Source organism: Theropithecus gelada, chromosome 7b, assembly GCF_003255815.1.
Source record: "Theropithecus gelada isolate Dixy chromosome 7b, Tgel_1.0, whole genome shotgun sequence".
Classification (NCBI taxonomy): domain Eukaryota; kingdom Metazoa; phylum Chordata; class Mammalia; order Primates; family Cercopithecidae; genus Theropithecus; species Theropithecus gelada.
Window position 1 is genome coordinate 92,454,692 of NC_037675.1, and position 27,414 is coordinate 92,482,105.

Sequence of the window (27,414 nt, forward strand, 5' to 3'; positions counted from 1 at the left end):
TGACCTATACTAGTCACTGCCCCAAATCTCGGTGGATAAAAAGACCCTGAATGCCACTGCGGCCCATTATGGTAACTACATCCACCCTAGCCCTAACGGTATCACCATCTGGCCTCTGCCATTCCCAAATCCTATCATTGCTATGGATATTAGGGAACACAGCTCCATGGAAGCATCTCCTATCAACTCCAGCCTGCGTCCCCTCACCAGTGCATTCTTTATTGCCTTGTTTAATGAAGTGTTTTCTTTGGACCTTCCTAAGAAGCATGGTCAGATAGTGTGTTCTCCAGTCTCATACAGTAAATCCATTCTAATATTCTCTCTTCTCTGTGAGGTCTGACCTCAATATACTCTGCCAAAGCAGTTCTTGCATATTTATCTAATTTACTGTAGGTCATACTCATGTCCAAGCTTCAAGAAACCATCCCACCAGTGTATCCTAGGACCAAGTTATTAGGATGTCAAATCCCAGTTACGAATAGCGTTCGCATGTTAATAAATTCTCCCTATTCATCCTTATTATTCTTCCAGCCCACTCCAGGCAAGACCTGCAAGATCCACCTCCCTAAATGTTCCTTCTGTTCCTACTGGTACATATTAGCCAGGTCCTGGGATTAGTTGCTTGAGTATTTTCTCCCAGAATAAGAACAACATCCCTGATTAGGCTATGCTGAGATTGTGTCTAGCTATTCTTCTGGAGGAAACAGGGGTGAGAGATGGGACAGAGCTTAAGGAGAACAAGTATCGCCTTGTAAGAAATTCATCTCTATGCGATCTCTGCCTAGTTTCCAAACAAGGAAAAGTTATTCTCTCTAACAAGGTGTTGATCCTGCCTATCCAGAGGACTCAGGAAAATTCAGGAGTTCAGGATTCTCAGGTCATCCACTTAGAAGTCTCCTTCTGAGATTTCAGGGTCCTACTCTTCCCATGTTAGGGTCAGACTTTGGTCCTGAACACCCGTCAAGGGTGTATGAGAGGTAGGACCACTATGAATTATATACAATAAGAGACTTATATAGGAGTTTGGCCTCACACTGGTGTAGGAGTTGGTTAAACAGTCTGTATAAGACTGCTTCCACATCTGGAGTTGGAAAGGAAAGATTAATACAAAATAGAAAAGAGCAAGAATAGACTGGAATCCCAAAGACAATCTGGAACCCATGAGGACAAACAAGAGTCCATGTCTGTCTCTCACCACCTTCAGGCTTCCAACCTCAACGATGCACATAACCTGCAGAAAAGCTGTACCCACCGGCCCAGAATTGCCAGAAGCTGATGGCAGTGATGCAACAAGAGCTGAAGGAGCCACAGACCTGGCTAGTGCTCCAAACCAACAATATGACACAGCAGATTAGCAACCATGTGTGGGAGCTACAACAGTGCCTAGTACCAGCACCAACCTTCAGCCAAAAAAGAAATATATCCGGCTGCTGCTGCTTCACTCTGTCTTCCAAATCTCACTCAAAATGTCTCATGGCCAGTGCTAACCCAGAGCCTAGAAGGGAGTTCTGGGAAACATAATTCCAGCTTAGCTCAGTTGACACAGTACAAACCCACCACAGAAGATATACAGCTCTTTCACTCTTATGATTAAGTCTTCAGTCTGATTTTTAGCATAATCTGTCCTATAGTCACAAGCAATGGGGATCTTTCCAAATGCTGCCATATAGGCCCTCTTTTCACAGTGTACCCTGCATTGATAACTGGCTGATCTCTTGTTCTCAAGGTTTCAAAAGCTAAAAGAGGTCCATTAACTCAGTCCTTATTAATTTCCACCATCCCCATACCATTCAAGTCCTAGAGCTATCAATTAACCCAACTCTTCACCTTCCATTCAATTCTAGTCCCAATTCCCTGAAGGTAAGAGTCTTAGGAACTGTGCTGCCATACATGCAGGGGGCTATTAGTACCCATTACCACCAGCAATGGGGTCCTTGTTGCAGTCTCACCAGTGAGTCATCCACTCTAAGATCCCAATGGATATTGTCAATTTCTAGAACCACGGTAGATACTAAATGTCTTAGCCTGGATTCACGAAAGTGATTTGGAAGGTAATCCCAATGAGAAGTGAGGAGGAATTGAGAGTGAAATCAAGAATAAAGAAAAACCAATACAAAAATGCATTACCAACTCAATCTGATCTGGATCTTTTCAGTAACATATGGAATGCCCCTCAGAATTTTCTATCTAGGATCAACACAAATAAGCATTTATTTTCAGTTCTCATACTCCATTAGTTGAAGGTTGCCCTTGTGGGACATTAAGGTCCTTATGTTTCTGAGATGCACATTTATGCTTCCTGAGCCAGTGCCCACCAGGGAACTAAGCCTTGGAGGAGTCAAAAGCCTGGGACGGAAAGTAAAAAATGTGCAGCAATATGTGCTTGAAACCAGGTGCCATCACCTTGAAGTGAGTTGAAGCCCAAACAGAACTGTCTGTCACAGCCCACAGCCACAGCTTGACTCCAGAGTAAGACAAATAGGAGAATGAGGTTGTGCACCACAGGTGTCAAATACAATACCCATCACATATGTGTGCTGTGAAAATGAAGTAAGATATGCAAAATCTTGGAAGAGGCCTGACACATAAAGCTAAATAAATGATAGCTATTATCATTAGATTAGACACTGAACTTAGACTATGGTAATGGCAATGATGAGCAAGAAACAAATAAAGGAGGTATTAATATTTCAGAGTTATAACTGACACAACTAGGAGAGTAAGTTGGTGGGTGGGGAGAATGAGAGAGAGGAAGAAATCTGGGTGTTCCTAACTAGAGTTCTGGCAGAATAGAGAATGGCGTGCCACTAAATAAAACATGGGGCTGGGCACGGTGGCTCACGCCTATAATCCCAACACTTTAGGAGGCTGAGGCAGGCGGATCACTTGAGGTCGGGAGTTCAAGACCAGCCTGGAACCAATATGGAGAAACCCCATCTTTACTAAAAATACAAAAATTAGCCGGGCATGGTTGCGCATACCTGTAATCCCAGCTGCTTGGGAGGCTGAGGCCGGAGAATCACTTGAACCCAGGAGGCAGAGGTTGCAGTGAGCCGAGATTGCACCACTGCACTCCAGCCTGGGCAACAAGAGCGAAACTCTGCCTCAAAAATTAAATTAAATTAAATTAAAAATAAAATAAAATAAATAAAATAAAATAAAATACATGGAAAGCTGGAGGAAGAAGTATTATTAAATACCTCAGAGTCTAAGATACCTGTGGACTATCCAAATGTTTTATGTTTAGTGCGCTGCTGGAAGTGATAAGAAACTCAAGAAAGGGTCTTGAAAACCTGAAAGAGATGTAGGCTGAAAATAGGGCCTGGACAGTAGTTTAAGCAATGATAACATTTGCTCTCCCAGGAAGAATGTGTACAGTTACGGGAAAACAGGGCTGACAATGGAGTACCAATATCAGCCAATGAAAGGAGATGAGGCAGTCACTGAGAAGAACCAGGTAGAAGAGCACAGTTTGTCACTGGGCAAGGGGAGGAAAGTATCAACATCCAAGCACTGAGTGCTCTACAGAAACCAGGTTAGATTCAAACTGAGACATTTCCACCAGATTAGGAAACAGGGAGACATCAGCAACTTTAGTGAGAGCAGTTTCAGTGGAGTGTTTGAGATGGAAGCCTGATGTTCCAGCACATCCAGTGAATGGGACATAAAGAAGTAGAAACAGTTGGCATCAACTGCTCTTGCAAAAACTAGTGGAAGTGGGGGATAACAGCAATAACTAGAGGGCGACAGAGAATTTTTTTTCCTTTTTCTGTTTACAAAAAGACTCAAATGTGTTTGTGGGAAGGAGAACTTGAGGATCAGGAAAAGGGGAGAACAGGGAGTAAAGTCTCTGAGGAAGCGGAAGATTTCAAAAACAGGTGCAAAGCACAATCTGACTCAATCATCCTTATTTAATAGGCTTGGATTTGCTTTTAATATGCCAACTAGGAAATATGTATTTAGTCTCTCATTTACTGGGACAACCTTATAAAGTTGTGAAATAACTTTTTTTCATTTCCCTTGTCTTTTTTACTCAACATCACAAAACATAAGCTTCTTAGACTAATTTAGCTTCAGTCAAAAGGTGACAATTGTATGCAGTGAGAAAAAAAACTTTTTCTGCTATTTGAGATTTTTTTTTGTCAGGCGGAAATAAATTATTTTTTTCCGCTGCATTGCAAAAAAAAGCAATTTACCAGATAAGCTCTAATTTAGGGGGTGCCCAGTATAGTATTGACAGCACATACATAACTCTGAAATCTAAACTCTTTAACTCCTGTCTACAGGGTCCAATTAGCCCAAGTCTAGGGAACACATAAGAGTTTAAAAATAAGCTAAATACCTAGCACATTCAAGTCCTTTTAACTGCCAGGTGGTAAGCTATTCTGAAGCTGTTTAGATTTGTGGTCGGGCCTCAAACCATGTCTCTGGACAGCACTCTGCTGGAGGCAGAACAAAGTTATATTTAATATCTGTGTACTTTAAAACAATGCTGCCCACTTTTCTCTTATTGCCGGGTCACTTACCTTGAAGACTCACTGTACTTCTGGTGTATAAAACGGCAGTGTTTACATATCCAACTGATTTTGGAATTACATGATTGAGCCAGTATAAAAGCTGAGTCAATAAGAAAACAAATGCTTATAAAGCTGTAACAAACAGGCTTTTTTCCCCCAATACGTGTACCAAACAAATTTAACTTAGAAGAACTAAACTAAATATAAAACACTTCAAAAAGGAGAAAGAGAACATTAAGCTTACTAAGAATTTTGGCATGATCCAGAGAACATGTTCAGGGAACTGACCTCTGTGGAAAGCACAGAAGCATTTCAATGGGTATGCCTGAAAACCTCTTTCAGTAAGTTGTTCTATAACATTCTATAAACTTCCGTCTTATAGCATATACATTTTGTGTCAACTTTCTGTGTTTTTCCATATCTAAGAATTTTTTTGGCTGGGCGTGGTGGCTCACACCTGTAATCCCAGCACTTTGGGAGGCCAAGGCGTGTGGATCATGAGGTCAGGAGTTCAAGACCAGCCTGGCCAAAATGCTAAAACCTTTTCTCTACTAAAAATACAAAAAAATTAGCTGGGCATGGTGGCACGCACCTGTAATCCCTGCTATTCCAGAGGCTGAGGCAGAGAATTTCTTAAACCTGGGAGGTGGAGGTTGCAGTGAGCTGAGATCGTGCCACCGCACTCCAGCCTGGGCACAGAATGAGACTCCATCTCAAAAAAAAAAAAAAAAAAAAAAAAGAATTTTTTTGAAGACCGGAATCACAATTTTTAAAAAACAATGATGCTATTTTTCTCCTTTTGGATAAAGAATTGCCTTTTCTTCATAATTTGAGAAGAAAAAGAATCATGCTGGAAACTCAAAACTCCCATATCTTCCTGCCACCAAATCTACAAATGCATCTGTATGCTCTCCCTCTTTCTTCCTATTAAACAATAAAAGCAAGTCTTTTATTAGACCTCCTAACCCCCCAGGTGCACAACATCCCATCCCCCTTCTCAGGGACCATGACACCATCGTCTATCCCATCTTGTGTAGTTTTAATAGCTATGAAACTATAGCACTAGGCTAGGTCCAGCCTAGTAATATTTAAGCATGCTCTACCATCACTCATCTTAAAACAAGGAAACAAAAAATAAACCCTTCCTGAACCCCATATTCCACTCTGACTAAGTCCCTCTCTTTAATATCCTCCAGAACCAAGTCTCTGAAAAGTTATCTTCACTTGCATTCACTCATCAGTCCATTCCAATCTGGCTTCTCCCACCAGATCTCCACCAAAATTGCTCTTGATAAGGCCATTAGTGGTCAGTCAAATTGATCCCCTGCCACCTCCTAAAGCATCTTTTCTCCTTCACTTCCAAACACCACAACTTTCCTAGGTTTTCTTCTAGTTTTTCTTCTAGGTTTTCTCCTGGTTTTTCTTCTGGCTGTTCCTCCTCTGTATCATTTCTTAGCAACTCTTTCTATCAATTCCTTAAATTTTAGGACTTTTTCGGGACTCAATTCTGAGTCTTCTTCCTCTCCACTCTAAAATCTCTCCTAAGATGATCTAACCTACTACCTTGGCTTTAAATGTCATCTAATGGTCAATGATGCTAGGACTTTTATCTGCAACCCAGACCTCTTTTCCAAGCTCCTGACCCATATCCTACTGATCCCACTAAGCACAGTGCTTTAGATGGGCCCTGTGGTCAAACTGCTTCAGTTTCACAATGGATTCTTCTACTTACTTCTTGAGTAACCCTGAACAAGCTGGTGAGCACACTAAGACTCAGTTTCCCTATATGTAGATTGGAATAATAATAATAATAATTCTCACTTCATAGGATTGCTGTTTAGGTTAAATGAGTTGATGAAAGCATCTACTACCTAGCACATTATCTATGATTACTATTACCACAGATGTCAATCAGAATATGTCAAAGGCATCTCAAATTTACTTTGATAGGTACAAAACCGGATCCTATCTTTTCTGCCCACCCCGATATGCATTTCCACTGGTTCACCATCTTCTGTGAATTCCAAGGAGGAATTCTTAGGTGGCCCCAATGACCCTAACCTTTGTATAATCTCCTCCCCTTGAGTGAGTGAATATCATGAAATCTCACACTTGTGATAAAGGGATTTTGCAGATGTAATTATGGTCCTAAACCAACTGACCTTACGGTAAGAAAATTATCCAAGTAGGCCAGGCGCAGTGGCTCATGCCTATAATGCCAGCACTTTTGGAGGCCAAGGAGGGTGGATCACCTGAGGTCAGGAGTTCGAGGTTGGCCTGGCCAATATGGTGAAACCCTATCTCTACTAAAAATATAAAAATTAGCTGGGCATGGTGGTGGGCACTTGTAATCTCAGCTACTTGGCAGGCTGAGGCAGGAGAATTGCTTGAACCCGAGAGGTGGAGGCTGCAGTGAGTCGAGATCGCGCCATTGCACTCTGGCCTGGGCGATAAGAGTGAAACTGTCAAAAAAAAAGAAAAGAAAAGAAAAGAAAATTACCCAAGTAGGCCTAACCTAATTACATGAGTACCTTTAAATCTGGGCCTAGAGGTCAGAGAGAAGGGGGTTCAGAAGTCAGGGAGACAAAGTATTGAAAGGATTTGACACACTTTTACTGGCTTAAAGATGGAAGAGCCAGGCCGGGTGCAGTGGCTCACGCCTATAATTCCAGCACTTTGGGAGGCTGAGGCAGGTGGATCACGAGGTCAGCAGTTTGAGACCAGCCTGGCCAACACGGTGAAACCCTGTCTCTACCAAAACTATAAAAATTAGCCAGACGTGGTGGCAGGTGCCTGTAATCCCAGCTACTCGGGAAGCTGAGGCAGGAGAATCGCTTGAACCCGGGAGGCAGAGGTTGCAGTGAGCCGAGACTGCGCCATTGCACTCCAGCCTGGGCAACAGAGCAAGACTCCGTCTCAAAAAAAAAAAAAGATAGAAGAGCCAAATGAGAACATGAAGATCCCCAGCTAACAGCCAGCAAGGAAACTGGAACCTTGGAGAACAAATACAAAACTGAATTCTACCAACAAAAATGAGCTTGGAAGTGGATTTTTACGCACAGCCTCTAGACAAGAACTCAGTCTGGCTAACACAATAATTTAGGCCTCATAAGGATTTATAATCTACTAAACTGAGAGCTAATAAATGGGTGCTATTACAAGCTACTACATTTGTGGTCATTTGTTATGCAGCAATAGAAAATAATTACATCATCTCAATAAGCAGCATCTTCAAACACACATTTGTTCCAGCCACAAAACCCCATGTCAATATAATACCAAGTTCTGCTGATCCTTTTTTTATTTTTTTAAATTTTTAATTTTTTTTTTTTTTTTTTTGAGACGAGTCTCCCTCAGTTGCCTAGGCTGGAGTGCAATCAATGGCGTGATCTTGGCTTACTGCAACCTCCGCAATCTGGGTTCAAGTGATCTCCTGCTTAGTCTCCTGAATAGCTGGGATTACAGGCACCTGCCATTATGCCCGGCTAATTTTTGTATTTTTAGTAGAGATGGGGTTTCACCTTGTTGGCCAGGCTGGTCTCCAATCTCTGGCCTCAGGTGATCTGCCCACCTTGGCCTCCCAAAGTGCTGGGATTACAGGTGTGAGCCACCACACCTGGCCTTTGCAGATTCTTATTTCCTAATTACATCTCAAACACATTCACAATTGTTAACCTCAATTGTTACCAATTCTAAACCTTTATATTCCGTTTGAACTTCCACAGTAGTTTCCTACCTGGTTTCCGTTTGTATAATCTTTCTACCCACTGTCCTTATAGAAATAGGAGTCATCCCGTTACAAAGCAAAACTAATCTCAGCATTCTTCAACTGGAAATCTTTCAATGGCTTCACATTGCACTCAATGTCTAAACTCTAGAAACCCCTGCATGAAATGGCCCTGGCTCCCTTTTCAGCCCCATTTCCTGTGACTCTCCTGTTTGAATGTCACACTCAACCCAGACACCTTCCTTCCAGTAACCCCAGTGTGCCAAGCCATTTCCCACTGTGTTGGAAGACCATCTGTGTTGCCTCCTTTGACAGAAAGGCTTTGTCCCCCAACTCTTTACCCCACAATAGCCAGGGCCTCAGCTTCAACACGACTGCCTCCCAGAAGCTTGTCATCATCCCTTTTGGGTTCTCTCACAGAACTCTGTACTTCTTAACAGAGTTCATCATAATTGCACATAGGGTTATTTAGTGATTATGTACTTAAGGTCTCTCTCTTAGGTATTATACAACAAGTGTGGCAGCCAGGTCTAATATGCTCCCTACTAAAACCCAGCATCTAGTGCAGTGCCAGACACACAGCAGGAATTCAATATACCCTTATGGGTGAATAAAACTGGCTGTTTTGCCCAACTTACACAAAACAAAAATAGGTCAAAGTTAGGAGTTTGATTTGCGTGTGGCCCCATTATGTTTGTTCTGTTTTAGCCCTAATTATGATGCTTCATTACACACAAATAACATTAGTATAAAGGTAAAAACACACGTAAAATCATGGGAGTGGGCTAGTGCAAATTTACCGCTAAGACTCTGTTCATGCTCTCTTCATGTAGCATCATATTTAGATAGAAAGTGTGACACTATCCTTATTACACATCTTAAATATTTCCTGTAGAAAAAAACACATAATCTCACTTCAGATTATTATGATGTGATTAGAGGACAGAGTGCTTCAGTTGACTGAATTTTCCAGGTAATGACGGAGAATTCTACTGACACAGAAAACTGCATGGTACAAAGACAGGCCTGTGTATGACTCTCCACCTTTTTACCTCTAGCATTCTTTTAAGCATGTCCATTTTATTGTTTATCATTAGTATTTTTTAAAATTAAAAGTGCTTCTAGTTAATCAGAGACCTTACTACTTCTCTTTTTTGAAGAAATATAAAAATAGCATGAACACCATATGACAAAGATTTTATTTAAGAAGCAAAACAGGCCCGGCACGGTGGCTTACGCCTGTAATCACAGCGCTACGGCCGAGGCAGGTGGATCGCTTGAGCTCAGGTGGTTGAGGCTGCAGTGAGCTGTGATCACATCACTGCACTACAGCCTGGGCAACAGAACAAGACCCTGTCTCCAAAAAAAGAAAAAAAAAAAAAAGAAGCAAAACACTGGACATAAAGTCAAATATCTTCCCTACTACTTATGTTTATATATAAAGTACTTATTTAATTATATATTTACCGAATCCTTGCCTTGGTCCAGAAAAGATGTAAGGCGAATTACCAGCATTAATTAAAGCATAAGAAAATAAGAAAGAACAAGGGCACAAAACACTGCCAGGATAAGATTCAATATGCATGCCAAACCATACTTCTAAGTGGTGTAGGACTGAGATTTGACGCTTTCTAACAATCAACTTGATAAGAGGTCTGCTCAGCCACCCAATTCAGGGCATTCCTGTGAAAAACAGAACAGCTGGTCAAAAGCAGCACAGCTAGCCTTGGTGCTGAGATCAGAAAGGAATGCCTCCCTGGAGATTCATTAGAGAAGACACCATTCTACTTCTACAAAGAGTGACACTTGCTACCATTTTCTGGCAAAACAGTTGTTTATATAACTGACTGCTTCACATTCTGTTATCACCCTTAGTCACCTTTATCTTGGGGCAAAATTATCTCCTGGTTAATCCAATCTTAGTAAGTTGTATTAGTTTCCTGTTACTGAAGTAGAAAATTAACATAAACCTGATGGCTTATTAACACCACAAGTTCGTTTTCTTACAGTTCTGGAGATCAAAAGTCTGAAACTGGATCTCATGGAGCTCATATCAAGGTGATAGCAGAGATGTGTTCCTTTTGGATATGCTAGGGGAAAATCTGTTCCCCTGCTTCTAGAGGCTGTCTGCATTCCTTAGCTCATGGCCTCCCTTCCAGCAATGGCATCACTCTGATCTGTTTCCTCATCACATCTCCTCTTTTTCTCTGCTTCATCTTCACATCACCTTCTCTGACTCTGGCCCTCCTGTTTCCGTCTTATAAGGACTCTTGTGATTTCATTGAGCCCACATGGATTACCCAAAATAACCTCCCCATCTCAGGATACTTAATCACATCTGCAAGGTCTCTTTTGCCATGTAAGACAACTCATTTGCAGGTTCCAGGGATTAGGATGGGGATATCTTGGGGGAGTGGTCATTACTAGCCTACCACACAAGACTTCATCATTTATTTGCTTGAAGCTACCTAAATTGTAAGAATAGTATTAGGAAAATCCATGTAACAGTAAGAGCCACAAGTGGAAAACTTAAAGTTTTTAAAATACAAGAATTAATGATATAACTATTTTAAGTACCAAATTCACTTTCTGTATTCCAGATAATAGGACACACAAAAATGTTATTTACACAGTTTTTGCCGAAAACACACTGACTATATAAAAAGAAGCACACCTACACAAAAACTTGAGTGTGAACTAAAATAACTGCAATACCCCAAGTATTATACTAAAAATCAGGAACTTTACTTCCTTATTCTCCCTGCAGTCACAGGGGAGGATGCCTACTGAATACTTTTTTAAAAAACAAAGAAAAAAGTGAGACAGCCAGCTCACTCACAACTTTAGGAGTATATAAAATAGAACTTGTGTGATTTTTGGAGGAACAGCTGGCTACGCTTGAACCAAGAGGGACACTGCTAGAAACAAACATAATGAGGCCAAGGTTCTATTTCAGACCCTATTCATCTTCCCCGAAAAACAAAATGAATGTAGGAGTGATCATACCTTTGAGGTGCACAGAGAGATCTGGAAATCATGACGGGAGCTCAAAGGAAATAACTGTGACAACCCCTCCCTCCCACAGCACTTTGGGATTGACATCTCTCAACAGTGTATTTAATCGTGAAGCTTCAACTAACACATGATGTTATTATGTTAGATTTTCCCGAGAGCAGTTTCCACCAAGAATCAGCTTCTTCTTCACAGGGAAGAATTCAATCCTGTCCATCAAACCGCTTGTGTCTCCAGGAAGCCGAGGCTTCAGAATATTTCCTTGCTTTGGAGCAGAGGTTAACATTAGACTTAACATCTGAGGCTTTTCCCCGCTACAGACTACAAATACAAACTATACCTGAATCCCCCTTGACAGAAGGGGTAAGATGTCACCTTCTTTGCCCCAATAGATCATTTTCTTAATCTCTAAAATTCATGGTAGAAAGTTAAGAAGGGATTTTCTTTTAAGGTCTAGGCTCTAGGGAACCAAGTTAGAGTACTATTAATAATTTATTCATATTTTAACCATCCCAATATACCCTATCAACAAAAGATAGAGCACAAGTTCTTCCTACTCTTCTCAAAGTGAGGAAAATGTGAAAAAAGAGCAAGTACTACAAAATAAAAATACAAACACACACACATGTTCAGTCATGTGTTGCTTAACAATGGGAACATGTTCTGAGAAATATCATTAGGCAATTTCATGGTCGCACAAACACCATAGAGTTTACTTACACAAACCTACATTGTACAGGTTACTACACACCTGCTGTATGGTATAGCCTATTATTCCAAGGCTATAAACCTGTACAGCATGTTACTGTACTTAATACCATAGGCAACTGGAAAACAATTTTAAGTATTTGTGTATCTAACCAGAGAAAAAGTAGAGTAAAAATACAGTAATGCAATTTCATTGACCACAATCCATATGCAGTCTGCCATTGACCCAACTGTCATTATGCAGCTCATGAATATATATATTTACACATGTATAGTATAAAAAGGAGAGCTGCACTGTATTCATACATAACTACAACTGTCATTGAAATCTTTCAAAGTTTCTTACTGGGCTGCCTATAATCTCAGCACTTTGGGAAGCTGAGGCAGGAGGACTGCTTGAGGCCAGAAGTTCAAGGACAGCCTGGGCAACATAGCAAGACCCTAGCACTACAAAAAATAAAAAGAAAATTACCCAGGCATGCTGGTATGTGCCTATAGTCCTAGCTACTCGGGAGGCTGGGGCAGGAGGTTCACTTGAGCCCAAGAGTTTGAAGCTGCAGTGAACTATTATCACCACTGTATTCCAGCCTGGGCAATAGAGTAAGATCTTATCTTCAAAACAAAACAAAACAAAAGCATCTTATTGGCTTCTTTGTTTTTTGTTTTTGACACAGTCTGACTCTGTCCCTCAGGCTGGAGTGCAGTCGTGCAATCTCAGCTCACTGCAACTTCCACCTCCCAGGTTCAAGCAATTCTCTTGCCTAAGCCTCCCAAGTAGCTGGGATTATAGGTATCAGCCACCATGCCTGGTTAATTTTTGTATTTTTAGTAGAGACAGGGTTTCACCATGTTGGTCAGGCTGGTCTCGAACTCCTGACCCCAGGTGATCCACTTGCCTCGGCCTCCCAAAGTGCTAGGATTACAGTTGTGAGCCACCACACCCAGCCGGTTTGCTTTTGTAAGCTATGTTTGTTTCAAAAAAATAAAATAAAATAAAATAAAAAACAAGTATCTTATTGGAAGTAATAGTTATGTTTCTTAAAAGCTAATTACAAATCAAATCATTATTAATGGAACCACATTCAAAAAGCAGCAACAACCATTGTTGTTTTTCAATGGATCCAACATGAATCCTTTGGTAAAACAGGATGATCTTTTAAAGTAAATCACAGGGTCAGGCGTGGTGGCTGATGTCTGTAATTCCAGCCATTTGGGAGGTCGAGGCAGTTGGATCACGTGAGATCAGGAGTTCAAGACCAGCCTGGCCAACATTGTGAAACCCCACCTCTACCAAAAAATACAAAAATAAGCTAAGCATGGTGGTGTGTGGTGGTGCACACCTATAGTTCCAGCTAGTTGGGAGGCTGAGGAGGGCGGATCACTTGAACCCAGGAAGCAGTGGTTGCAGTGAGCTGAGATCACACCATTACACTCCAGCCTGAGCGACAGGGTGGGACCCTGTCTAAATAAAAATAAATTAATTAATTAATAAAGTAAATCACTAGCCAGGTATGGTGGCTTGTACCTGTAATCTCCACACTTTGGCAGGCAGAGATGGGAAGCCTGCTTGAGCCCAGGAGTTCAAGACCAGCCTGGGCAACATAGTGAGATCCTGTCTCAATAAAATGAAATTTTAAAATACAACAACAATAAAGTAAATCACCATTCTGGACTTTTTATCATGACACATCCTTTTATTTTATTTTTTATTTTTTTGAGACAGAGTTTTGCTGTTGTCGCCCAGGCTGGAATGCAATGGGGCGATCTCAGCTCACTGCAACCTCTGCCTCCCGGGTTCAAGCAATTCTCCTGCCTCAGCCTCCAAGTAGCTGGGATTACAGGTGCACGCCACTGCACCCAGCTAATTTTTTGTATTTTTAGTAGAGATGGGTTTTCACCATGTTGGCCAGGCTAGTCTCGAACTCCTGTCCTCAGGTGTTCCACCCGCCTCAGCCTCCCAAGGTGCTGGGATTACAGGCATGAGCCACCAGCCGAAACATCCTTTTATGATTTAAAAAAAAAAACAAAAAAACAAAAAAACCCACCCAAACCAACTAGGAATAGAAGAGAACTTTGTCAACCTGATAACATCTATGAAAAACTCACAGCAAACCTCATACTCAGTGGTAGAAGACTAAAGCCTTCCCCCCAGGATCAGGAAAAGACAAGGAACTAAGTTTGTTTATAAGAGAATTTCCATGGAAATGCCACAGAAGAGCCTTAATGCCGGTAAATACTTTGATTATAACTCAGTCCAACACCTTTACTTTATGAGCCAAAAAACATTTTGGCTCAGAAAGGCAAAATGACTTACCCCAGGTCACATGGCAAATCAGGGGCTGACTTAGAACTACAGTCCACTCTCTACCTCTGTTAAATCTTTACTTCAGGCCAGATGCAGTGGCTCACACCTATAATCCCAGCACTTTGGGAAGCCCAGGCAGGTGGATCATCTGAGGTCCGGAGTTCAAGACCAGCCTGGCCAACATGGCAAAACCCCATCTCTACTAAAAAAAAAAAAAAAAAAAAATTAGCTGGGTGTGGTAGTGGGTGCCTGTAATCCCAGCTATGTGGGAGGCTGACACAAGAGAATCACTTGAACCCGGGAGGTAGAGGTTACAGTGAGCCAAGATCAGCACTACACTCCAGCCTGGGCAACAGAGGAGACTCCATCTCTTAAAAAAAAAGATTTACTTAAAAGACTGTAAATATGGATACCAGTAACCAAATAGATAAGATCTTTAGTTGGTGGCAGAAATCAATCAAGAATATTTTAGGGAGACTAGACAGAGGTATCACCAAAAAACAAAACTACAGACAAAGATTTCTTATGAATATAGACACAAATCCTTAATAAAATACAAGGAAACTGAATCCAGCAACAAAGAAAAAGGATTCTATACCATGGCAAACAGATTTATCCCAGGAATACAAGGTTGGCTTAACATCCAAAAATTAATTAATGTAATACACCATATGAATAGAACAAAAAAACATGGTTATCTCAATAGATGCAGAAAAAAGTATCTGACAAAATCCAACACTCATGATTTAAAAAAACACCCAAACAAACTAGGAGCAGAAGGGAAGTTCTTCAATCTGATAAAATACATCTATGAAAAACTCATAGCTAACCCCATACTCAGTGGTAGAAGACTAAAGCTTTCATCCTAGGATCAGGAATAAGACAAGGATGTCTGCTCTTGCCAATTCTAATGAACCACACTGAAGGTTCTAGCTAAGGCAATTAATCAGGAAATTGAAAGAAAAGGCATCTGGACTGGAAAGAAAGAAGTAAAACTATCTCTATCCATGGCTAACACAATCTTATAAATAGAAAATCTTAAGGTGTCCACTAAACTATTAGAACCAATAAACTAATTCAGCAAGGTTGCAGGACACAATATAAAAAGTGTGTCTCTATACTCTTGGAATGAACAATCCAAAAATAAAATTAAGAAACTAGTTCTTTTACAATAGCATCAAAACAATAAAAAATACCTAGAAATAAATTTAACAAAAGAAATGCAAATTTATACTCTGAAAAATGAAAAACACTGTTGAAAGAAATTGAAGACAACCAAAATAAATGGAAAGACATCTCATGTTCATAGATCAGAGGACTTAACATTGCTAAGATGGCAACACTCCCAAAGTTTACCTACAAATGCGATGCAATCCCTATCAGAATGCCACTGAGCTGGTTTCTTCGTAGACACTAACAAGCTGATCCTGGAAGCCATATGGAAATATAAGGAATCCAGAATAACCAAAGCAATGTCGAAGAATAAGGCTCACACTTCTCAATTTCAAAACTTAACTAAAAAATTGTAGTAGTCAAGGCAGCATGGTACTGGTATAAAAAGAGACATACAGATTAGTGGAAGAGAACTGAGAGCATAAAATAAATAAAACCCATACATCTATAGTCAACTGATTTTCAATAAGGGTGCCAAGACAATAAAATGGAGAAAGCATAGTCTTTTCAGTTAATGGTGCTGGAATAATTGGATATTTACATGCAAAAGAATAAGTGTGAATCATTACCTCACATGATATCCAACTATTACCTTAAAATGGATCAATGATCTAAAACAGCTAAAGCCATAAACTCTTAGAAGAAAACAGAGACATCAATCTTCATAATCTTGAATTAGTCAATGATTTCCTACACACAAGAATAAAATGGGGAAAAAAAAAAAGTTTCATCAACATTAAAGACTTTTAGGGCCAGGAGCAGTGGCTCACGCCTGTAATCCTAACACTTTGGGAGGCTGAGGCGGGTGGAACCCTTGAGGACAGGAGTTCAAGATCAGCCTGGTCAACACGGTAAAACCCCATCTCTATTGAAAATACAAAAATTAGCCAGGCATGGTGGCACATGCCTGTAATCCTAGCTACTCGGGTAGCTGAAGCATGAGAATTGCTTGAACCCAGGAGGCAGAGGCTGCAGCAAGGCAAGATCATGCCACCGCATTCCACCTGGGCAAGAGAGCGAGACTCTGTCTCAAAAAAAAAAAAATTAAAGACTATTAGCCCAGGCACAGTGGCTCACGCCTATAATCCCAATACTTTGGGAGGCCGAGGAGGGAGAATCACTTAAGCTCTGCAGTTTGAGACCAGCCTGGGCAACATAGCAAGACCCCATCTCTATTATTTTTAAAAAAAAAAATTTTTTTAATTAAGACTTTTGTGCTCCTAAGGATACCATCAAAAAAAGTGAAAAGACACTCATTTATGGAAGAAAATATCTGCAAACTATATTCCTAATAAGAGACATGTACCTAAAATACATAAAGAACTCTCATATCTCAATAATAATTTAAAAAAAAGACAAACTAGCCAATTTTTTTTTTTTTTTTTTTTTTTTTTTTGAGACGGAGTCTCGCTTTGTCGCCCAGGCTGGAGTGCAATGGCCGGATTTCAGCTCACTGCAAGCTCCGCCTCCCAGGTTTACGCCATTCTCCTGCCTCAGCCTCCCGAGTAGCTGGGACCACAGGCGCCCGCCACCTTGCCCGGCTAGTTTTTTGTATTTTTTAGTAGAGACGGGGTTTCACTGTGTTAGCCAGGATGGTCTCGATCTCCTGACCTCGTGATCCGCCCGTCTCGGCCTCCCAAAGTGCTGGGATTACAGGCTTGAGCCACTGCGCCCGGCCTAGCCAATTTTTAAATAGGCAAAGGATCTGAATCAACATTTCTCCAGAGGTATACAAATGGCCAATAAGCACATGAAAAGATGCTTGTCATTAGGCATTCGGGAAATGGAAAATCACTTCACACTCCCTATATAGGATAAGCAAAAAGACAGACAACATTGTTTAGGCTGTGAAGGAATCAGAGGCCTCATACATTGCTGATGGGAATATAAAATGGTACAGCCACTCTGGAAAACAGTTTGGCAGTTTCTTACAAAGTTAAACACAGACTTTGTTTAACTTTGTTTTAACAAGTGATCCAGCAGTTTTACTGCTGTTATATACCCAAGAGAAATAAACATAGGTCCACGCAAAAACTTGTCCACAAATGTGCAAAGCAGCACAATAGCCAAAAGGTGGAAACAACCCAAATTTCAAACAACTGGTGAATGGATAAACAAAACTTGGTATATCTACACAATGGAACACAATTTATCAACAACAACAACAGCAAAATGAAGTACGGATGCATGCTACGGATAGATTAATTTTGCCAGCCATGTTGGCTCACGCCTGTAATCTCAGTACTTTGGGAGGCCCAGGTGGGATGATCACTTGAGCCCAGGAGTTGGAGACCAGTGTGAGCATAATGAGATCCTGTCTCTACAAAAAAATAATAAATTAGCCAGGTGTGGTGGTGCATGCCTGTAGTCCCAGAGTTACTCAGGAGGCTGAGGCAGGAGGATCTCTTAAGCCCAGGAGTTCTGAGATTATAGTGAGCCATGATCGCACCACTGCACTCCAGCCTGGATAGATTCCGTCTCTAAAAAACAAAACAACAATGAAAGACATAGCATGGTAGGTTCCACCTTGCTCTCTCTCGGATCACTTGTTCTTGGGGAAATCAGCTCCCTGTCATGAGAACGCTCAAGCCACGCTATGGAGAGGTCCACATGGCAAGGAACTGAAGCAATCTGCCAACATGTGGGTGAACCATTTTGGAAGGAGAATCACTAGACCCAGACAAATCTTCAGGTGACTGCAGTCCTGGCCAACATCTTGACTTCAACCTCATGAGAGTCTCTGAGTCAGAACCAAGAAGCGTCCTGTGTTAATTCACTTAGGATTAAAAAAAGAACCAACAAGCTAAGCCACTCCTAAATTCCTGACCCACACAAATCATGTTGTTTAAGCCACTAAGGTTTGGAGTAATTTGTTACACCACAATAGATAAACTTCCTCGACCTTCTCCTCAATGTTAGGCTCTCTCTCCTAATAACAGGCATCTAAGTAAATGTCTTCCCAGCAACTCCTCCACTTCTTAGAGTTTAGTTTTATCCCTATCCATGTTTACAGAAATTGCTGCCATGTTACAAAAACATGATCGCATCCCTTGGCCTTACGTGAATGATCCAAAAGTGGATACCTCACCAAAGGCAGGCCAAAAATGCCCTTCCCTGAGATCTTTATAACTGAAGCTGAGAAGAAGGCGGTGTCTTTTCAGTAGCAGAAGCTGTAGGATGTAAAACTTGGAGTCTATCAACACCATGATCTTTCCCACGTGGAAAAGTGGCACGGTGGTGGGGAAGAATGAAGCCATCACATAGGGACAAGCAGAGATTCAAGGTAGACAAAATACAGACAATGCTAAGTTTCTGGTTCCAATGGTTCCTGATGCAACCCTGTTCTTCCAGTGGACAGACCATACATGTCCTATCACCCAAACATCTAAAATGGCACCCAGTATGTAAGAGGAAATAAAATATTTCCTAAACAAGTGGGTAAGATAATCCAATATCCTTCCAACAATATCCTTTTTGTTATTGTTGTTGAAGCATCAGATTTGATTATCTGAAAGCTAGAAGTCCTAACCTATTCTTTGCTAACTTAATACTTGTATGTCCCTTTACTATTATACTTACAGCAGTATTCTCTTTTTTTTTTTTTTGGAGATGGAGTCTCGCTCTGTTGCCAGGCTGGAGTGCAATGGCAATGTCGGCTCACTGCAATCTCCTGCCTCAGCCTCCCGAGCAGCTGGGACTACAGGTGCGCACCAAAATGCCCAGCTAATTTTTAGCCAATTTTTTGTATTTTTAGTAGAGACAGGGTTTCAGCATGTTGGCCAGGATAGTCTCCATCTCTTGACCTCGTGATCCACCCGCCTCAGCCTCCCAAGGCAGTATTATCTTAATTACTGGTTTATATGGCCTCCTCCCCTACTACTAGAGGGCAGGACATTTTCTTAGTCGATGCTTACGAAATGTATGTTTAAGTGATCTGTTCAATCCTATAATCTGCATTCTTCAGCTTTTACAGTCACTGTCATCCACTTATCAACCATCTAACATCTGCAAGGCATTGGTAATACAATAAACTTACTAGACTTGCTCCTGGATTCTCATGCATTCCATGAATTCATTCAACAAATATTAAGTACCTACTATATGCCAGGGGCTGCAAATAAACAAAGGACATGGTGCCTGCCTGCCCTCAAGGACCTTACAGTCTAATACAGACAAGTAAATGGACTACTATAGTACCGTGTGTTAAATGTTACTGAAGAGATACATACAGGCGGCTAAGCAGCCGCAAAGATTATGGCGAATTTACACTCTACATGAGAAGACTGGACATATACAGAAAAAGATAATAGCCAGGCAATGTGACACAGGCTAAGCACTAAATGAGTGATTTGTTTCCCCAATTACACCGGATTAATTCACACACTTCCAGATAAGACACTATTATGGAATGATTTTTATATATACATTCAACTAACATTTCCTAAGGGCCCACTATATGCCAAGCAACCCACTTAGCACTTTTCCAACAGTGTCTCATTCAATTCTCACATTTTGTAGATTAAAGATGTGAATCTGAAAGGGTGAAGTGACTTGTCCATGTCTACATATTAAACCGCAGAGATGGGATTTATAATCATGTCTTCCAACTCCACATCCTTTCATGGGACATATTTTGCTTTTTCATTCATCCTACAGAATACAACACAGTGTTCTGCAAAAATGAGCAACCACCAACTGCCAGTCTGATATAACTAGCTGCTTGTCCACATTCTGAGATGGGACCATATCAGATCAAATTACTTTGGTGCCTATTATAGCATCATGTGCTGAAAGAAGTGCAGTTGGCTGAAGATGAGCAACTCTTTCAAGTTATATTTTAACAGTGTTTTTGACCACTATATCCGGTCAGTTGTCCCAGTGTTCAGTAATAAATCAAAACTGTCATTTCCTTTGACAGTTAACAGCACTAATGAATTCAGTATAATCTCACCATCCATCAGAAAAATTTCTAAAATGCAAACTTGAAGCTGATGATTCACACAGTTAGAAGAGAGGGGGAAATAAAGCAGTACTCACTGTTTTCTACAAAACTAGCATTGTTTGCAAAATCCAGAAACCGAGCAGTTGGTTAACTACTAATAACAAGCAGGTTGCTCCTTGGTCATTTAGCAAAAAGCTGCTTGTTGCACCACAGTCGATAGCTGAGAAGCATATGACTTCAAGTACTTTTGCTGTACAGTAGGATTCCATACATATAAATCAGTGGATCATTATGTAAGACAAGAAAAAATTCAAAATCTTCGCACCAGAAAGCACCTGACACTGAGCGTGGCACAAATCCGAATAAATGTATATTGAGTAAACTATATAAAAGCCTTTTGAAAATGTCAGTTGTCTATGAAATTGAGAGAAGAAAAAGCAAATTACCTGAATCCATATAGGTTATGTTAGGAACTAAAAAATATGGAATAGCTGGCTCAAGAGGTATAACAGATTCACAAAGACCAAAAAAACAATGTTTACAAATGTTGAATTAAGAAGCATGAATTTGAGATTTCTCTTGAATTAAGTCACCACACTGGCACCCAATGGAATGCTAATAGGCAATCTCAGTAGAAATAACAAAAACTGAAAGAACTGATGGACAGAGCTAACTTTCCAATCTGTTCAAAACAGAAACAAGATGTACTAGTGAACACCTGAATTCTGTCGTTTCAGCTTTGTACCTTCACAATTAAATAATATCCTGGCCGGGCGCAGTGGCTTACGCCTGTAATCCCTCCCGCACTTTGGGAGGCCGAGGCGGGAGGATCACCTGAGGCTGGGAGTTCGCGACCAGCCTGACCAACATGCAGAGACCCCCTACCCTCGCCCGCCTGTCTCTACTAAAAATACAAAATTAGCCGGGCGTGGTAGCGCATGCCTGTGATCCCAGCTATCCCAGCTACTCGGGAGGCTGAGGCAGGAGAATCGCTCGAACCCGGGAGGCAGAGGCTGCGGTGAGCCGAGATCATGCCACTGCACTCTAGCCTGAGCAACAAGAGTGAAATTCCGTCTCAAAAAAAAAAAAAAAAAAGAATATCCCAATATGCCAAAGCAGCTCTGTCAAAACCCTTCAACGCTCACAAACATATCTAATAACGAACGCCTCATTAAAATGTACTATCTGTTCAGAGAAAAAAAGTATTAACATATCTACAATACGAGACTGGGCTCCAAGAATATAAACCCAAATTGTACTGATTGGTCTGAATAAGCATTTTCCAAAATGAACAACCCGAACCTACACAACGAATACATTTAATTAGTTATAAAGCTTAAGACAACGCTAGTGATCTCAAACATTAGAACGTACGCGCTTAAGCCTGCTCCTTAGTTCCTTTTACCTGGAGCTTTAAATTTACGGAGCCATCATCTCCAGAGACCTCTGAAGGAAATTCAAGGCCAAGTATAGTATTTCATAAGTGAGAATAAAGGCACTCAATCCCTGGAGCCCGCGATTCCCGTTCCTGTCTCTAGACTGGACTCGGTAAAAGCCCGAGGCGCAACACCCCGTTTATCTCTTACGGGACCCCAGCACCTTAGCGGATGGCTCCACAGAGCCCACCCGGACCCCCATCGATGGGAGCAGAGGGGCGGAGCAGGGAGTCACGCTCCAAAACAAAGCGCCGCTCGCCCCACGCTGAGGCAGGCGCACCTTTCGCCCCGACAGGACGCAGACACACATGTGTCACCTGTGCGGGAAGGGGGAGCAGCGACATCCTCGGAGGTGCGTGCCACAGGCAGCGGTCGGCAGCTGCTCTGGCCCCGATGCCTGGTGCCCGCGGCTCATTCCCGGGCTGGGGAAAACTTTCGGCCGCCTCCCCCCGGGCGCGCCCCCACCTCCCGGGACCCCCGGGGCACGCGCCCTGACCGCGACGCCCCGCCCCAGGCCCGCCCCTCCGCGCCCACGGCTCCGGCCCCGCGCCCCCAGCCCCGCGCGGGCACCCGCGTGCCCTCAGGCGCGCCCCCGCGCCGGGCCCGGCCGGCAGAGGGCGGGGTCGCTCACCAGTCCGCAGCTCGTGCTTGACCGTGAGGAGCTGCTCTCCCCCGTCGCCGCCGTCCGCGCTGGTCCCCGCGGCGCCGCCGCTGCTGCCGCCCTCCTCCTCCATCTTCTCCTTTTTTCCGATGCCGCGGGTCGCTACGAGGGGAACCCAGGAGACAGCAGACGCCCGTCCCCTCGCAGCCGCTGCCGCAGCCCCAGGAGCCGGGGTGCGGCGGCTCCAGAACTCGGACGCAAAGACGAGTCTCTTTCCCGCTCTGGCCGCACGGCTCGCTTCTCGCCTCCTCCCCCTTCGGCGGGCACCGCTAGTACCGCGCAACCAAACCGCCCCCTGCTCTACCGCCGCCTCCTCAGGCCGCTCCGCCCACAGCCAGCAAGGTAAGGGAGCCATTCGAGCCGCTTTCGCTGATTGGGCACAGGGCGCGCGCGTCTGCCAACGCCGGCTCCAATTGGACACTCCGCTGTGACGTTTCACTAGCCGCCCCGCCCCGCTCCTGGAATTGTTGTTGCTTGGCGGGGAGGCAGGAGAGGGAGGAGCGCAGCCACTCCGATTGGTGAGACCCAAAGTTCTGCCCCGCCCATTTCCTCTGGTGCGCCCGCGCAGTCAAGACCTTCCCTTCCCTGACCTCCCCAGAATGGTCACACCCCTTATTCCCCAGCTTCGATCTGTTAGTAAACAGTGTCTAGTAGTCAGGAGGCGCTCGGGGTCTCTGATTGGCTACTGCCGAAAGAGGCGGGGAAGGATGATTGGAACATTTGGTCCGCCAATCACCGTGGACAGAGGAGGGGCCTGGCGGGTAGCGCTTATAACCCACGTGTTTGCAGACAAACCTAAGGGTCCCGGCAGCGATACATAGTTGTGTGACCACCTGCAAGACGGCGTTCCCTAAAAAGGTCTTACTCGCGCTAGTGAACCCTAAACAAGTTAAAGCGGAGTGTTTGTGCTTAAATAACAGATAGTTCTTAAACGTTACAAAAATTCACAGTCCCAGCTCCCGATGAGGAATTTTGCAAAGAAGAGACCTTTCCATTTGGTACAAGACTCTTCCTAGACACCGAAAGGATACAAAGATTAACAAAATAGAATACAATTCCTCCCCTAAGCAGCTTTCAATAGAACGTGAGAAACAGACTATGTGTATACACAAAAGAGCTATAAAGCAGAATTTGGAATAAAGCAGTCGTACAAAGCGTTAAAGAATCTCGCACAGACGAGGAACTGGGAAAAGCTTTTAGAGCAAGGAGGCATTTGAGATAACCAACGTAGAGGATGGCTAAGAGAGAAATACCAGCAATAGACATTTCACACAGAGACAGTAACTGAACATTGGCCTACAGCAGAGAAGGCAAGGGTGGTTTAAGTGATTGATAAGGTTAGATGAAAGTTTGATGTAAGAGATACAGCTGACCAGGTGAGATGTGGTAAGATAATGGAGAACTAGGGATGCTGTGCTGAAGAGTGCAGATTTTTTTTAGTACACAGTGATGAACTGAAGAGGAGAGAGAGAGCAGGGCAGGAATCCTGCTGCAAGGATAGAACTAAAGGGAACCTGATTTCTAGTAGCAGACACCAGAATGGGAAGACGCAGAAACTTAAAGATGTACAGTTGGACGTAATTCACATAGACGTGATCTTTTAAACTCAGCATGGATTGGATCAGGAATCAACACACTTTTTTTCTATTAAGGGCCAGATAGTAAATATTTTAGGATTTGCAAGCTGTATGACCTCTTTCACAACTACTCAGCTCTGCCATTGTAGCTCAAAAGCAGTCATAGACAATAAATAAAAGATGTAGCTGTGTTCCAATAGAATATTTTTTATGGACATTGAAATTTGAATTTCACATAGTTTTCGTGTATCATAATATATTTTTCTTTCAATTATTTTTCGATCACTTAAAAACATAAAAACAGGCTGGGCGCAGTGGTTCACACCTGTAAGCCCAGCACTGTGGATCACCTGAGGTCAGGAGTTCGAGACCAACCTGGCCAACATGGCAAAACCCCATCTCTACTAAAAATATAAAAAATTAGCCAGGCATGGTGGCAGGCGCCTGTAATCCCAGCTACTCAGGAAGCTGAGGCAGGAGAATTGCTTGAATCCGGCAGCAGAGGTTGCAGTGAGCTGAGATCACACCATTGCACTTCAGCCTGGGCAACAAAGCAAGACTCCATCTAAAAAAATATATACATATATATTATTATATATAATATAAAATATATATATATTTTATATATATATATATATATATAAAAAACAATTCTTAGCTCAAGGGCCGTTAAAAAACAGGCAATGAGCCAGATTTGGCCTACAGGCCATAGTTTGCAGACTCCTGGATTCGATTGCTGTGAAAGAGAAAACACAGAAGCCTTGCAAGTTCCTTCAGGTTGCTGTCACAGCTCCCTGGGCTTACCTGCCTGGAACATTTATCACTACACTAAGCCATGACTGCTTACTTACTTGTCTTTCTCCTGCGAAAGTCATGTGCTATTTGGAGCCAGGCAATGACTGTGTGCAACTGTTCATTTGTTCACTTAAAAACTTTTATGCCAGTTATATACCAAGTACTGTGATAGGTGCTAGAGACACAGTGGGAGCAAAACAGATTCAGTCCTTACTCCTATAGAACCTACAGTCTAGCAACAGATATAAATATTATCACATAAAGAAAAATAAACTTTCTATTGTGATCATGCTGTAAAGGAAAATTACAGGGTGCTACAATAGGATGTATCAGGGATGCCTAATTTAAGTTGGAGGAGCTGGAAGACCTTTGTAAGTAAGTATTATTTAAGCTGAGTCTTTAAAAATGAGTAGGTTTTAACCAGGATGTGGCAAAAAGTAGCCTGATGTTCACCAATCTCATTTCCTCTTCTGGACACACAGGAAGACTTTTTTTTCTTCCCCTTACCGCCTTTGCAGTTAAGTTATGGTCATATGACTGTGATCTGGCCAATGGGGTATGGGCAGACCCTATTGGTGTGATATATACCATTTTCAGGCCTGACCAGAAAACTTCTTGCATAATCACTCACACTCTCTTCTCTTTCGACTGCTATAACAAAGGCCACATTTTTAATATGGGTATGCCACAGACTGGGAGGACTCTCAACCCCTGAGTTTCCACTTAATTCTTTAAGGAGCCACCTGACCTATATCAGACTGTGATGTGAGCAATAAGTACACAGTTTTAGGCATAAGCTAGTTAGATGGGATGATTTGCTACCAAAGTATAATCTAGCTTTATACTACTTCATATGTGAAATATGGAGGGATCAAAATTTTAGGAAGGTGTCCTGAGGCAGGCAAAGAGCCTACTCTGTTGAGAGATTGAGAAAGTCAGTGGAGCCTTAACGCAGTAAGCAAGGGATGAGGTTAGGGAGGTAAGCAGAGGCCCAGTCATGAAGTATGTGGTTGCTCTTATTAATATTTTTGGACTTTATCCTGTGGGAAGTGGGAAGCAATAGAAGGAATTTAAACACAGGAATGATATAATCGTGGTAGTATTTTCAGAAGGTCACTGAAGTTAGTGTTTGGAGACTGCACTGGAGAAGGCAAAATGGGATACAAGGAGACCAGTTAGGAGACTATCACTGTAATCTGGGCAAAAGATGAGAGTGGGTGCAGTAGAGATGGAGAGAAATGGAACGTTTCTGCATTTATATTTTGAACTTGAAGGATTAGATTTGGTGAGTGAGAAAAATGGAAATATCTGAAATGACACCAGCATTTCTAGCATGAGCAGCTGGGTGGATGGAATAGGATGGCAGTACCATTTAATAATGAAAGCGGCAAATTGAAGGAAGAGCACATATGAGAGAGAATGTCAAGAGTTTAATTTTGAGACATCCAAGGCCAGAATCAAGTAGCTATGTGGATATATGAGTCTGGAGCTCTGAATAGAGGTCTAGCATAGGGATGTAAGCTTAGGAATCACTGGCACATAGATGGCATTTGAGGCCAGAGGTATGAATAAGATTACCTAGGGAGAAGTCTGGGTGTGGTGGTTCATGTCTGTAATCTCAGCACTTTGGGAGGCCGAGGTGGGCAGATTGCTTGAGTTGAAGACCAGCCTGGTCAACAAGGTAAAACCCTACCTCTACTAAAAATACAAACATTAGCTGGGCATGGTGGTGCATGCCTATAATCTAAGCTACTCGGGAGGCTGAGGCAGGAAAATCACTGGAACCCAGGAGGCAGAGGTTGCAGTGAGCCAAGATCGCGTCATTGCACTCCAACCTGGGTGACACAGTCAGACTCTCTCTCAAAAAAAAAAAAAAAAAAGAAAAGAAAAGAAAAGTTGGAATAAGAAGGTGGAGTAGAGTTAGAAGAGGAAAACCTGGAGAGTTTTTTATCTTGGAAGGCAAAGTATTTCCAGAAGGAAAGAATGGTCAGCTGTATCAGATACCCTAAGATGTCACATGAGGTCTAGAAAGATCCAATGAATTTGTCAACTTGGGTGCCGCTAATGACAATATCCAGAGCAGTTTTGGCAAGGCAAATGGAAGGTGAGGAAGTAGTAACCATGTGTGGGGACATATTTTACTCCGAAGGAAAATAGAGAACAAAGGTCCTAACTGGAAAGATCTGGGGAGTTTTTTTGGTTTTTTAATCTTATCTTCAAATAATCTTAAAACTGCAGAAGAGTTGCAAAACTTAGTAACATTAGGAAAGCAGAAGCACGCCATGTGATCACTTAGATGTGCACACGTGTAGGAAGAGTTTTTTCCAGAGACTTAAGCACTGTGCTGAGTGATAGGAGGGAGGGGAGGGCATGGGTTAGGGATGCTCCTCTCATGAGGAGACTGGAAACAGGTTGGAACAGCCACTGTGAGAAATAGATATATCCGGGCAGCTTGTATAAACGCTGACTAGCACGGGGCTCCAGTGGAGTTAGAAAACCTGAATCAGGATAGTGAAGTGTCTTTCTCTAGCAACTTACATATTCCCTCTGGGTGGGAGATG

At 42.4% G+C, this 27,414-nt stretch overlaps 2 protein-coding genes across 14 annotated transcripts in view; one reads left to right on the forward strand and one right to left on the reverse strand.

Moving 5' to 3' along the window:
- The window catches only part of RPS6KA5 (ribosomal protein S6 kinase A5), a 202,467-nt gene extending 179,677 nt beyond the window's left edge, over positions 1-22,790 (reverse strand). For 4 of the 11 annotated variants that reach the window (XM_025391178.1, XM_025391176.1, XM_025391179.1 and 1 more), the window contains exon 1: positions 22,452-22,790. In XM_025391178.1, coding sequence (XP_025246963.1) covers positions 22,452-22,554 — 103 coding nt within the window. In that variant the 5' untranslated portion in view covers positions 22,555-22,790. Of the gene's footprint in view, positions 1-22,137; positions 22,255-22,451 lie in introns of those variants that run through there. The other 7 variants (XM_025391184.1, XM_025391185.1, XM_025391182.1 and 4 more) reach the window with 3 other exon arrangements.
- The window catches only part of DGLUCY (D-glutamate cyclase), a 166,463-nt gene continuing 161,451 nt past the window's right edge, over positions 22,403-27,414 (forward strand). For 2 of the 3 annotated variants that reach the window (XM_025391188.1, XM_025391194.1), the window contains exon 1: positions 22,403-22,823. The gene's annotated coding sequence lies outside the window, so the exon portion shown is untranslated. Of the gene's footprint in view, positions 23,000-27,414 lie in introns of all 3 variants that reach the window. The other variant, XM_025391189.1, reaches the window with a different exon arrangement.